This window comes from Solanum verrucosum, unplaced genomic scaffold (genome assembly GCF_900185275.1).
Source record: "Solanum verrucosum unplaced genomic scaffold, falcon-dt-bn FXZP01000108.1, whole genome shotgun sequence".
Classification (NCBI taxonomy): Eukaryota; Viridiplantae; Streptophyta; class Magnoliopsida; order Solanales; family Solanaceae; genus Solanum; species Solanum verrucosum.
In genome coordinates, this window is record NW_026020274.1 from 2260203 (window position 1) to 2274851 (window position 14649).

At 32.7% G+C, this 14649-nt stretch overlaps 2 protein-coding genes across 3 annotated transcripts in view; both read right to left on the reverse strand.

Annotated features, from left to right (window-relative positions):
• Window positions 1-1932: 1932 nt before the first annotated feature.
• LOC125833971 (fructose-1,6-bisphosphatase, cytosolic) overlaps window positions 1933-14649 on the reverse strand; it is a 312269-nt gene continuing 299552 nt past the window's right edge. The window contains exons 2-13 of the mRNA XM_049513145.1: window positions 5942-6107; window positions 4793-4840; window positions 4628-4702; window positions 4483-4544; window positions 4325-4391; window positions 4119-4232; window positions 3922-4008; window positions 3477-3547; window positions 3338-3403; window positions 2528-2614; window positions 2366-2441; window positions 1933-2258 (exon numbers count right to left, since the gene is read on the reverse strand). Coding sequence (XP_049369102.1) covers window positions 2148-2258; window positions 2366-2441; window positions 2528-2614; window positions 3338-3403; window positions 3477-3547; window positions 3922-4008; window positions 4119-4232; window positions 4325-4391; window positions 4483-4544; window positions 4628-4702; window positions 4793-4840; window positions 5942-6100 — 1023 coding nt within the window. The 5' untranslated portion in view covers window positions 6101-6107 and the 3' untranslated portion in view covers window positions 1933-2147. The remainder of the gene's footprint in view (window positions 2259-2365; window positions 2442-2527; window positions 2615-3337; window positions 3404-3476; window positions 3548-3921; window positions 4009-4118; window positions 4233-4324; window positions 4392-4482; window positions 4545-4627; window positions 4703-4792; window positions 4841-5941; window positions 6108-14649) is intronic.
• LOC125833984 (uncharacterized) lies at window positions 6725-12386 on the reverse strand. 2 transcript variants are annotated; one of them, XM_049513159.1, is made up of 7 exons: window positions 12161-12386; window positions 9379-9455; window positions 9175-9211; window positions 8214-8287; window positions 8029-8122; window positions 7811-7893; window positions 6725-7145 (listed from the first exon to the last, which is right to left on the reverse strand). In XM_049513159.1, the coding sequence occupies exons 2-7, from the start codon at window positions 9448-9450 to the stop codon at window positions 6969-6971; spliced, it is 537 nt and encodes a 178-aa protein (XP_049369116.1). In that variant the 5' UTR covers window positions 9451-9455; window positions 12161-12386; the 3' UTR covers window positions 6725-6968. The 2 variants fall into 2 exon arrangements, with proteins under 2 accessions (XP_049369116.1, XP_049369117.1); XM_049513160.1 differs by having other exon boundaries at window positions 6939-7145; window positions 12291-12334.

Below are 14649 nucleotides of genomic sequence, written 5' to 3' on the forward strand. Positions count from 1 at the left end.
TTGGGGGGTTGGTGTGTGTGTGTGCTAATAGAAAGGTGAAATGTACAGGGGAAGTGGGGAAGAAGGAGGGTATAAGGAGAGAATCGGGTGTGTTGGTAATATGAGTTGGAATTTTACAACTTTTTTCCTTTGATTGCCGCATCGTATTTTCGGCAGAGCGGCACATTCATCTACGGGTGAAATTGCTAATCTTCTAGGGAGTGATCATATTGAACGGCTCACAATTTTGAAATAATCGAATTTCAATAATATTGAAAAAAAAGACGCTTATAATTTTACATCATCATAGGTGATATTGCAAATCAATATTTTGTGGCTTTGATATTAGGATGTAGGGAAGTTCAAATTAATAAGATTATGACTAAATATTAAGTATTAGAGTAAATAATAGACTTAACTATTTTATAAATTTCAAGCACATGTTTGACGTAATATTTTTATCTTGCTCTTTGTTCAAGAGTTTGTACTTTATAAAAATACGTTTGTAAGTAATGAATGTGTACATATTATAATATTAATATTCAGGAGTTGATCCATGTTGAGCGAAGGGGTGTTGTGTCGAAAATTTTATTATGTATATCAATACTATATATAATTATGTATAATAAAATGATACTTTCTGACAGTAGAAGTATAAAGGTGCATTGGTTTACAGTTTGGTTTTAGTATTTTGGATCGCGGGTTTAATCCTCAAGCAAAGCTTTTTTTGGCAAAATATATACTCATACTAAAATAATATGATTAAATAGTCTTGAACCTAGACCTCCTTTAGCTTAAAACTAATGTAAACCAATGAGTCAATGACATAATTTATTTATAAATACAATAGTTAAATTTTAACTGTTAATATTTCTTCATTCTTTGATGCACTTTATTTGATTCACGTCACATATTATCATTATTTTATGCTTATCCATATTTTTCCACTTGTTTTTGTTGTTTCTATTTTTCACTAGCATCATAAAATAAAATACAATTTAATTTTTTATTTTAATTTAATTTAAAAAATAAAAAATACTTAAAAAATCTATAGCCAAAAACACCTTAGTTTTTTTTTTGTTTTTTTTAATAATAAATAAACAGAATCCCTAAGCCTTACATATTTTAGTGCAACATGTATGATTGAACAATATTATTGGCATTCCTGTTCAAGTGCACATACTATTTTTTTTTCTACATTTATGCTTCAGAAAAAAGGATAAAAAAGACATTTTCGTGTAATAAGCTTATATGGTCATCCAACGATGTCTAATAAGCATTCATGATTATTTTAGCTAAAAAAATATAATTTTCGACACCTATTTAATGATCGTGACAATTCTAAATTTTTAAGAAAAATAATTTAAAAATTAAAATTAATAGACCTAACCCACCCTAAATTCGACTCATAATTTATCCGACTCCAGCCCTAAATTCGACTCATAATTTATCCAACTCACTTAAAATCGATTATATAAGAAATACCTAATTCTCTTAGGGTTACAAGCACACAACTTCTTCTAGATGGCATATCTGTTTGAGCTATGTGCTTGTAGCCAAGGGTATGGGCCCACTTTGATATTAGTTTTGTTTTACTAATTTATTCGTCTTACTTTTCGTTTTAATATGTATGTTTAGATATTAAGTATTATAAATTATAATAATTAACAGCTTAATATATTCAGTTATAGATTTTAAAAATACATATAAAGTATTATAAATTATAACAATTAACAACTTAAAAAAAAATTTAAATATATTAAAAAAATTGATTGACTCTTGTAATTCTATCGTAGTAACAAATTTCATTTAAAAATTATGAAAAAATACTATAAATGTTACTTGTTAGTCAACAACCTATGAAAGAAAACAATGATATGAGAAGTAGAAATCATCTTGCAGAAAAAATTAGCTTGATTCTAAATGGATGACATTACAAAAGAACTTTGATAACAATAATAAGCCAGAACTTCTCTATTCAACATTTTATTGTTGATGAGAAATAGATACTTCAAGACAAAAAGTTAGAACAACCAGTAATGTGAACGTATTATCGCGTCACAGCAGCTATTGTGCAACATAAACAGTAACAACTTGCTGTAATTTGAGAAATTTGATATCTGCACCAGCAAGAGTAGTGAAGTGATTACATGGTATAGATACATCTATCAGTTTTGCTCTTCAGCAGCGTAGAGCTTTTTGATCTCCTCAACGTCATCATAACTACCAAGAAATATAGGAGAGCGTTCGTGTATCTTCTCTGGAACTAAGTCAAGTGCCTGCATAATAACATTACTACGAGTGTCATGTTCAAATAATAAAACAAAACGTTAGCTTCTTGTATTATTATACTGTGACTAACAGACAGAATTCTCAGAAATTGTACCCGTTGCTTCCCAGTAAATGCTTGGCCTCCTGCTTGTTCCATCAGAAATGACATGGGAAATACTTCATAGAGAACCCTATTTCATATATTTCATTAGCAAAGGTTTCTGTGAGTTATTGCAAAGGAAATTCTTCAGTGACTCCGAAAATGTGCATAACGTACCTCAGCTTCCCGTTGGGGCTTTTCTTATCACCGGGGTACAAGAAGATGCCTCCATAGAGTAATGTACGATGAACATCAGCAACCATACTGCAAATTTGAGCTCAGGTTTGACTAAGTTGATTAACAATATGTCCATGGAAACAAAAGCTATTACATACAAAGTTAACAATTCCAAAGACATAGGGAAATCACAAGAAAAGAACAAACAAACTAAAATTGAAGCAACATCAGTCCCAATCTGCTTTACAAGAATCCACTGAACTCTTTGCACGAACGGTCAAATAGAGGATTCGTTTAATAAGAAATCCAACAAAAAATCTTCATTTAACCCCGTCTGCGGATGTAATGTGAACCTTTTAACATTTGAATATTTCAACCACAGTTGGCTTAAAAGAGTTCTAAGATCGTCAAGTAATGATTCCTAAAATTGTAGCTATCAGTTGGAAATGACCAGCGATAAATACATATCAAGTTAAAAAGTATAGATAATGGAAGCCTGACTTTATCTCTTTGAAGAAGGAAGAACAGGGAGCTTGATATTCCGTACTGTTCTATGCCCAAAAACGTAATAAACGTAGATCCAAACTCAACAGAGCTCATCTTCAACCATTTTTTACATATATAGAGAGTTTCAACTTTACAGCACATCTCAAATTTTTTCATGATGCTGACATTACTGCCTAGTATGTCAAGTAACAGAAATTCCGTCATGATTATATGGTTCAGATTGCAGGTTGGTGAATTGGATCATACAAGACATGGTAACAACACAAACTGTGCAATCTAAGCATCTATGAAGTTTTTAATTACCTTCCAATATATCTCAAAGATTTTGGTGAAGAACCATCAGCGGGATACTTGCAGCTCTGCACATATCTGAAATTAAAAGAATAATAGGATATGAACATGGGAAACAAACTTATTAGCTATTGCTTTCCAATAAGCGTACTTGGATGTTGGACCGTCCCAGTTCTTGGCATTTCCTTCATTCACTGAATAAATCTTCCCTTTCTTAGGAATCTGCACGTAAAAGCAAAACGAAAACCATGTTAACCAGAAATCATAAAAGGAAATAGGGCCCAGATATGCTAAGCCAATCGTATGTTAGGCAGTATGTGTTACTAATTAACAGAACTGAAAGTTGATTATGTGTGGTCCAAACGCCATTCAAGTCTACAACCCGAGAGAAGCCAGTAGACCATATAAAACACACTTAAGATTAATAAAAGATTATCTTGATAGCATTTTCTAAAAATTGATTAGAACATTTTCCATCAAGATTATCAACTTTAAGTTCTACGACAATCTTGAGTAATGAAGTAATGATCAAGATTATTAGTCAACAACAAGTTCTATGTGCTAAGGCGATACAAGGAGCTAAGGAATGGCGTTACCTTGATGTCAGGATGAGTTAGGATGAACTCGCCAAGAGAGGGATCAAGGGTAAAACCATTAACTCCAGATCCAGTGCTCAAAACTAGCTGCAAACAACGGAGATCGGAAAATCTTATTACTTGTATTTCCAACTCATCATTGTCTTTAAAGAATTAAAATACTCAGAGTATATTAAACTTAAACGTGAGCTACATACCGTACAAGAACTTCCATACATGCAGTAACCAGCAGCTAACATGTTCATCCCAGGTTGCAAGACATCATCTAGTGTTGGTTCATGACCGTCTTTGATCATGTAAATTCCAAAGATCTATATAATGAGACATATTATTCATTGTGACATGAAAAAGGATATAGTGGTGGATAGCCAAGTAACAACAACATAAATATTTAGAATCATACCGTTCCAATAGAAACACCACAATCGATGTTCGATGATCCATCCAGAGGATCAAAAACTACACAGTATCTGTCATTAAAATTGCATCAATGGATTAGTAATTAGTTCTTAAAACATAATGATAAATGTCAAACTAGAGAGATCGAACAATGGCACTCACTTTCCACGGTTAGCTGGCTCCACAAATGTGGCTTCTTCATCTTCTTCAGAGACAAGAATGCACTACATAATTTGACATCTTTTAGATTAAAATCACCATTTATTTTCACAATGTGTACTAATAAAATGAGTGTCTCGAGTCTTACTGTTCGGCCACTGCTAACCAAAGCCTTGATAAACACTTCATTTGAGAGTACATCAAGTTTCTTTTGATCTTCTCCCTACAATTAGAAATCAAAACCAGAGTAATTCCAAAGTTGAAACGGATTGGAAGCTTTAATATTATAAGAGTAGTGTCTTCATGAACTTGCCTGCACATTAGTCTCACCAGCAAGTCCTAGAAGTTTGGCTAAACCTGCCTGGAAAGATGTATCGACTTGTAAATATATCAATACAGGAGTAAACGGAAAAACATAACAAGGTATAATACATGTTACACAAAAACGGATTCATTCTACGGAAGCTTCCTCTGCCTTGTACATTTGTAATAACGAAAAATTAGTTAGAAACAACTACTGAGCTCTATCCATCAGTACCTGCAGTTTCTTTTCTTGCACTACAATTTCATTAATCTGCATCGCTGAAAATAATACAGCAGATAGAAGAGAGGAGGAAAAATTGATATTCCTCCACTAAATTTTGGCTGCTATAAGGCAAATAAATCTGATGCATATTTCTAAAAAAAAACTTGTTAGATTTCTCATTTTTGTGATTAATGTGTTATTGGAGTCAACATGATGTATGTAAATATAGCTGTTCTGGTCAAATACATTCACCTGAAAAATCAGGTAGACATGAATGAATGATTACCAAAACTAATCGAGTTAATTCCTCTGATGGTAAACTACAACCAAAATCACTTCTATGTTCTTTTATCAACAAAATCATCCAACTATAGCTTCTTTTTTTTCACTCAGATAAGTAAGAGGCACCACAAATGCAGTGGTTGGCATGTCATATCATATTAAAACACATTTTTTTAATGATAAGACTCCCTTAACGCATACCCCTTGTTTCTTAACCTGAGACCCTGACTCGTATAATAAAAGAAAAACAAAAACTGCCATGTTTTTTTATAATCCTTATATCTAAGTCAGTTTGCCCACGCCTCAAATCACTATTTTTACATAGGTTTTCCCCACAGCGAATTAGTGGGAAATATTGAACCACAAGCACTTAGCTGTGATCATTGAATAAGCTATGCTATAGAACATGATTTTTCCACTCATTTTTTACTGAACTAGCTTACTGAGAAGAAATGATATAGTATAAATTTGAATCTAAGATATATTCACAACGTGGTTGGGTTACTAGTAGACGCCACCTTTGTACAATCAATTGGATAGAGAAACATGCAAAATTAAAGCGTCACCCTCTTCAATAACCACACACAAATTAAATGAAAACAAACAATCAAAACAGAGAAGTTGATATCCAAAAAAAAAAAAAAAAGGAAAAACCTTGTTAACAGCAGTGCATACGAACTTGCAGCCAAGAACAATGTGACTGAGCAAAATACTGAAGTCTCCACGGGATTCAGGGTGCTTCGTCTGCTCATTCAACACAAACCTTGTTATCGTCATCAAATCCGTCCGGTGTGCATCCGCCGCGTGATCCATCGTGCTTCGATTTTTATGTAAGAGATTGGGCACGCAGTACTACTAAAATGCTCATATATATATATACAGAAAAAAAAAAGAAGAGGAATCTGATCTGACGTCAGAGGATGCCACGTGGAAAGAGGAGAGTGATGCATGGGATCAGTGGTTGGCACTAAGATAAAGCGTGATCCAATTCTGACTTCTGTTAACTGATTTGTTTTTCGTCTCTGCTTAATTTGTTTCTATCTCTCACTGGCTGCCTAGCTCTTCATTATCCACGTCACATATAATGATATTTCAGTGAGTTATCTTACAGGATTATTGAAAAAATAAATATCTCTACATAGATATTACTAGTATTCAATTTTGTTTCTTTTTATAAAATATATATATTGATATCTGAGTGGGCGTATATCAAATTCATCCAAACTCGTAACAATGGACGGCGAAAGCATATCGAGATAAATATCCTTTAATCGATGATATGTTTGGATGATTGTTACGTATTTTTTGATATACAGTGTAGGTACTAACCGGGCTATCTAATCTGACGGCAAAGGAAGTGTAGGATGACACGTGGAAAGAGGAGAATGATACATAGGATTAGTGGTTGGCACTAAGATAATGTGATTCTCGTCCTTATGCTAACTTCTGTTCTTTTCGAAACTCATTATTTGTTCTCTTTATTACATGTTTTGTTTCTATATCCCACTGGCTTGGCATGGGTCTTCTTTACCCACGTCACATATTTCCTGGACTTCATAACTTTTGAAAATATAATGAATTGGATAGGAGTAATAAATTGTTTCCGATAGACCATCGGCACACTCAAATAGGATAGAAAATACAGTATGATTTTACAACATAATCTTTGGTTTCCTCCATTTTAATTAAGCTGAGGAACATGTTGATCTAAGAAAGCCTGAGCCAAATTACTGAAGCTTGTACTAACTCCACCTGCAGCTGCATAACTTTTGATTGCATCAATTACTTCAGGCTTTAAGATCTCTTCCTTGTTTGATGCATTGCATAGATAATACAATGCTCCTAGAGCATAATTCACCTGCCCAGTTTGAAGTTCATTTGTGTCAAATCCATGCACATACACCCATATACATTGAGCCCGTGGAAGAGCAATGTTTTTCACCGGGGTGGGGGTGGTTCAGAAACAAATATGTAAAAACACATAATGAAGCCCAACGGATTTCAACATCTACTAATATAATTTAGATTTAGCTCCCTAGATCCCGCCCCCCCTGTGTGATCTATATGCATATTCAAACAGGTATCATTTTTTATTGTTCGGATAAATATGAGGAGAGCGACATTCATATTCTGTAATTGCTTACCTTGAGAAGTAAAATTGACCACCAAAGTGTAAGCCAGTTTGAGACTGACGGAACACAATTAGTAAATTTTGAAAGTCTTCGTGTGCAAAAAAGCTAATTCCAGAATGAGGAAACAACATTTTATTCTGGATACAGCCTAAAGTAACAGAAGTTCGTATGATGCCAAACATTTTTTTTTTTTTAAAAAAAAAAAAGACCAAGTTCAATAGAGGTGACATGTCTGATGCCTAAAATATTCTTATCAAAGTTATCGACAAGATTGACGGATCAATGGTACTCAACAGTTGAGTTTCTCACTACGTATATGTGCAATTTTAACAAGTGAACAGCAAGCACTCAATAACCAAGAAGACCACAAAATGTTTGTTTATGTCGTTACCGTGTTCCTAACAGGACTTGACAAACACTGGATGACGAGAGGGATACCATCATTTTGAGTGACAAGAGCAGCATTAGCTGGATCTGCAAGCACAAACGCTTATTGAGTTAACTTTTTGGAGAAGATCACAGGAAGTCTACTGTGATTCGAAGCAGAGCCAACAAAAACAAGTTCCAAATCATGGAATCAACATAAATTCCAAAAGCTTTGATCTTTACCAGCACAAGCATTGCAGATTCCTCCAATCCCAAATTCCACAAGCTTCTCACTAGGCTCAGTTAAACAGTCGAGAAAAAGTTCTATAGCATTAAGCTGTTTAATATTACAAGACATGTTGAGGCAACCAGAAGAGAAAAAGATGATTGAATAACAAAATTAAACTACTCATCAGAAGATTCTTGACCTGGCGCAAAAAGGTAAAGTTGAAAGGATCATATGCAAAGTTCGCCAAATTAGCAACAATCTTCTCTTTTGTCTCTGTAATAACAAGAATGAATCAAACCATATAGATGCCAAAAAAAGAAGTGAAAAAAGCAGATTGTAGTTAATCAATTGGCTACCATATATGCTATAATCTTGACAAGCGTGAAATTAACTTTCCACTTAACAGCCACAAAAGTTTAAGACTAACAGACTCTATTAGTTAGCATTACTGATTGCTCTGTTGGTCCAATCATTGATAGCGAAACTTTCAACAAAAAATTGGGTAGGCCGCTAGTATAGTTTCTGAGGTAGTAAAATTTTATGTTTCCGAAGGATCTTTCTTGGTATTAAAGTCTTCAATCTGTGATGAAGTAGCCCATTCTTCATCTATGCAAAGATGAATTACTGCTTCTTCAACCGAGATGTTGGCCCAAGAAAGCAAACTCCCATTATATACCAATCTTCTTCTCAGGCTGCTATTGGCATGACAACATTGTCTCGCTGAGCAGTGCTTTCTCATGGAGGAAAGACAGCGGATAATGATAGGACAGACATCTTAGTAATTACACAGTTATTCCTATAATTTTTTTAGGGGATAAATGTAAGTCATATTGCTATAGCGAACAGATATCTGTTGGTCAGAGTAACAGTTGCTTTGTTACTAGACATCTTGCTTGAAAACTCAAAACCCACAATAAATCACCGTAACTTACAAATATGAACACAGCTTCCTAGTGACTTGACAGTATTAATGCTACCTTGTTCTTATGTTAATATAAACATTATTGTAAGCTAGAAAACACATATGAACTCCCTAATGAAAATATTGCACTTGACTAAACAAGGTCCATATGATATTCTGATAGTACATTTTGTCTCATTTCAGCAATCCAAGTTGGGTAGATACAACGCAAATCAGTTGAATAAATCTCTAAGCATACCTTCAGCAGAAGCATTCTGAAACTGAGTCACCAATTCCTGAACAAGAATCAAAGAGCTGATTGGGCAAACAAGAAAACAAGATCTATGCTAATAAAGGAATTGTTATGCACAATTTTTACTTAGTATCAACATAAAGTTTTGCAGTTCCAGTGTTCTTTCTCTCATAGCGTCAGGTAATCAATATAGTGAGTTGCAGGATTAACCTGAAGGTACTTCACCCTTGGAGTCCCATATTTTCCGGTGCGCTCTTCTTGCCTTTGGCTATTTGTAAACATGTAAACTGCAATAAGGGAAGAGGAACATATAAAAATTAAACATTTTTAACATTTAACAACCATACACAGACTAAGAGTACAGCAGCCATATAACTATGCATCATGCAAATAGGATTTGGTACTACATATAAAGTCTCATTTACTGTTAGAGCAATGGAAACGAGCTAAGAGAAACTCCTGTAGGAAAAAGCAATTATTAATCCTTGTATTAATAAGATCATTCTTCTTTTCTTCTCAACCCTTGCCACAACCGAAATCCCTCTCACTGTTGCACCCTCAGCTCCTCTTAACCAGTCCCAAATGAATCTTCCTTTCTCATAGCCTCAAATCCTCCACTTTCTGTTCCTGTTTGCATATAAATTTAGATACACAAATTATGATAAACTGGAGATTTCTCCTAGAACAAACTCTCACTCAACTCTGGCTCAATCCCATACTAGTTATAGGTTGACTATGAAATCTTCTATATCCATTCCTCTCTGGTCAGGTCTATATCATTCAATTACTAAATAATTTTTCCTAAACCATAAATTAGGGATTCTCTCTATCCCAAATTTCTCCCCTACAAGTTAGCTAGTTTAACCACAAAGTCACAAATATCTATCTCTTGCTTCTGCAGTATTCAATTCTAACTGGTTACTACAAGTTAATGAAACTTTTCCTCTCAAGCAAAAGAGCCAATAACTTAAAGCCAAAAAGGAAGGAAAACTTTGATACTTTCAGCAAATTCAAGATCACCCCAATGTCTAATAATTAGATTCCTTTGATAGACACAATGAATTGAAATGAAAGGAAAAAGAAACATAGTGCTTTTAACAAACTAAAGGTGCTAAGAGGATTTTAATCGACTAAATTAAACGGTTGAGGTTAAATTGAAAATTACAATACGAAGCAGACTAAAGATACAGTCCTATTCAACAAACAAGTGAAATCGAATTTCCAGTACCACAAAAGAAAGTGTGTTTAAACTTGAACAAAGAGCTAGGAGTGAGAACATGAATGATGAATAAAATCAAGGCTCATTTTGGCCTTCACTATGCTTTTCAACTGTGGATAGTTAAGTACAACATAGTTGAGCACCTAAATTTTGAGCAATTTGAACAACTCGAACGTTCTCACTAACAAACAAGAAAGAAGTACATAGTTCTTAGTTTAAAGGAATGAAAAATCAATGCAGGATACCCATAATTCAATGTGCACGAAACATCTTACACAGTAGTCACCGGTGGCAGACTTACAGTTTCTCTTATGGACTCCGCAAAACCCAATAGCTTCGTCCTAGACTCAGTATTTGTGTTAAACGCCACATATTAAATGGCATATATTTCCATACTAGATAGGTAATAGCTTGTGTTCAGCACGGACCCAACGTTGATGACTTGGTTTTCTATCTGTTCTAAAGAGTTCTTTTTATCGGTAAATACGACATTTTATTAATCATAAAGAAGTACTTAGTGTTATTGGATACAAAGAGGATCCGAGTAGAAGTAGGAGGATATAGAAAACTTATATTATATACATCTTTAGTGTTGGTTCAGACATCCATCAATCACAAACATTTGTATTTGAATTCCAGGACTGAATTTTCAGTTTTTTTTTTTTTAAATGAGTAACTTTGTATCATATCAGGGATCAAAACAGTACTTGGGTAGTACTGAAACCATATTTACAATAGAGCTCTAGTGTCTTCCCTCTCTAGCTATAAAGAATCTAGAACATCTATGATAGACACAATACCATTAGAGTAAATCTGATTACACCAAAAACATAGCAGTAAGATGAAGTTCAACTTGATCTTCTGCACATCATTCTCTAAGCTCTCAAAACATCTAGAACTCTTCTCCTTCCAAGTTGTCCACCAAATACAAGCTGAGACAATTCTCCATCTACTCCTATCCTTAGCATGTGAACATGTTCCCTCCCAGCTGCTAAGAGCATCTGATATCTTGCCTGGCATTGTCCATGCTATACCCTTAAGGTTTAGGATGATTCTCCACAAACAAGTTGTGTATGGACAAAAACATTAGGTTTATTTCGTTCCAAATTACCAAAAAAATGCAGGCTGAAATTGTCTTCCATACATCTATGAGGTGTTCTTCAATTTCTTGTCCATTGAGTTTATGATAAACTTCTTTTAAAACTTCATGCATCACCAATAATAATCTTCGTACGTGGACTATAACTAACACAGATTCAGCACACATCTCAGTCACCATGCATGTGTAAATTAAACTTAAATATACAACCAGCTTAGTATTCCACCTACTTTTTAGTGTTAGGCCATTTCTAGCATAGTCTAAAGGACATATGTTGCCGATTTGGGATTCTAATGGAAGATACAGTTGATGTTATACACCAACTACACAGGTGATTCCTAAGTGAATGATGACTTCAGCTTCCTTTAAGACACATGTTGAAGCATTGCTTAAGTTTAGTACCTGCAATATACTCCAATAAACACTTTGTTCTTCCTCAAAATTGTCTCTAATTAATATATGGATAAGCCAATCATATATTGTCAGAAGAAATCATAAGACTATACCCGGCCTCCAAAATAATCCAAGGAAAGATCTCAGGTCAACATCTCCACACACACCATGACACTATCAACGGGAAAGAATCTATCCAAGTGACTTTACTTACAGTTAAATGGTGAAGAACATGAAAAATAAATCAAAATTAGAAAAGATAACCTAGAACAAACTCATACCAGCGATTTTAGGGCTCTGAATACAGTTAAGAACAACAATTAGGACTCTGAACACAGTGATTTTAGGGCTCTGAACAAATTCACACCAGCTATGAGTGTTGAGCGAAGGGATTTTTGTTCAAATACACACGTTGATCCAAGGTTTCAGCGATGAACAAGGTATTTTTTAGCGAATTTTTCAGCTCTATCGAGTAGTATTATTTTTGGGGAATGAAAAAATTACTCACATAATGGTAGTATATGTTTTTGGCGGGTTTAGCGAAATTAGGGGGAAATAAGGATAGAATATAGCTTCATTTAGAGCAAATATGTATTCCATCTGTTTCAAAAAGATTTAACTTTGAACGGAGTTTAAGAAAAAAAATAAGACTTTTTAATCTTGTGGTTTTAGATTAAAGTTATGTCAAATGTACCAAAATATTCTGTAATTTTGTGGCCTTAAACATGTCACGTGAAAAATTGAAGTTAAAGTGTTGTCAAAAAGGAAAATGATCATTATTTTTTAAACATACTAAAAAGGAAACTATGTCATTCTTTATGAAACAGAGGGAATACTATTTATCGTTAATAAATGGTGTAGATATATATATATGTTTCTCATGGAAAAGGGTCTAATATACTGTTTAACTTTTTCATTTAAAGTTATATACTTATCGTTATGAAAGTGACTTATATGTATCTTTGTCGTTATATAAATGGTTCCCATATACCCCTACTGTTACAAAAAGAGATCACATATACTCTTCATCTAAGGGAAGTGAAAAAGATTAGTTTTAAATTTATATTTTTTACTTTTAATTTTTTTTAAAATCATGTAGAAATATATATGATCATTCTAGCCCTTATCACGTGGGCAAGTCTTGATTTTGAACCGTCAATATATATAGAAGATTTTGTCACGTGTAATTGAAATGGAATAATAAGATGATGGAGGTCAAGTGAAACTTGTCAAGGCTTCAATCTGCAACTATCGTTATTACATCGATTTGAAGAAGTATAAAGCGAAAAGGAATACGAGATCTTATCTAATATGTCCGTATTTAATTTTTCTTCAAATTTTTACTTGAGTCTTGATCTTCAAATACCACCTTGTTTTGCCGGTGATTATTTTATCTCAAATTCATGTTTTTGAGGAACGAGTAATTGTTTTCTACCTCATTTTGGATTTGAAAATTCGTTATGAGTTATTAATGCAATTGTGAATAAATTATGTTATAAAAAGATGACGAATATGTTGAAAAAGTTATTGAATTGAAATTAAAAATAATAATTAAATTACTATAAATATTACGCCTTGACAAATTACTGTCTTGAAATCGATTTCGATCAAATTTTGGATGCAAATCGTTAAAGATTGATTCCAAATAGGTGCACTTATGATCGAAAGTTTCAAGTATAACTTTTTTTTTAAAAAAAAAAAAACAAATAAAAAGAATGATATTTCTCTGTGTATATATTTTCTCATATTGCATGAATCTTTATATTATGTCATTTGTGACAATTCTCTTTACATGTTATTTGCCTAATTCCCGTTATAACAATGATGACTTTTGTAAATATTTCTTTATAAAAATAAACAATATTTTCAAATATATTTCCTCATGTTACTAATTAAGTATCTCTTTGATCCTGAATATTTTTCGAGCAACTTTCACATATAAAAAACATAAAAATCATATTTGTATGTTATAGTTATAGTTTACATAATTGCGCTCCATAACAAATTTTCTGTTTGCTATGGAGCTTTTGATTTGTATAATTCGCTACAAACATTCAGTTTTATACAAATTGTTCAGTTTTATATAAATTCATTTATACATTGTAATTTGTATAATAAGATCTGTATTATTATAATTATAAATGTATAAGATGAAAATATATGTATTTGTATTTGTATATACACTTTTTCTCTCGGTTTATATAAACACAAACGCATTTTATAAATTTTATACCGAAATGTATAAAATGCCTAATTGTATACCGAAAATGACTAATTGTATACCAAATCAGATGGCAAAAAAATGGGATGTTTGCTGCGAATTACAATTAAAATAAATTATGGCTATAACATTTATTTTGAATTAATAGTTTGCTATGTCATACATTTTTCCCTATTTCATACAATTTATTTTTACTTGTTTTTAAAGTAAAAATATTATTATGAAAAATTAATATTTTTAAAAACCGTTTTGACATAAAATTGTTATAACTTTTTGAAATTTTAAAATTTTTTCAAAAAGTTATTTATAATTGTCACTCTCTAAATTATACACAAAAAAAATCAAAATAACTATAATTTGTACTTTTATTTTTAAAACATACTATTTTCAACTATTTTTTTCTTTCAAAATTCATAATTTTTATGTCTAGACGTCCATCAAATTCATCGTTAGATATGATTATACATGTTGTTGAGATTTAATACTTGTATAATGTGAGCTAATATGAGAAAAATCACAAATAAAACAACAAGATTCACGAAAGCTGGG

Coding starts and splice junctions, on each gene's coding strand:
- LOC125833984 (XM_049513159.1), bottom strand. CDS start 9,450: ATGTTTACAAATAGCCAAAGGCAAGAAGAGCGCACCGGAAAATATGGG. Junction 7,894..8,028: donor AATCTGCAATGCTTGTGCTG/GTAAAGATCAAA, acceptor TTGTGCTTGCAG/ATCCAGCTAATGCTGCTCTT. Junction 7,146..7,810: donor CAAGTCCTGTTAGGAACACG/GTAACGACATAA, acceptor CAAACTGGGCAG/GTGAATTATGCTCTAGGAGC.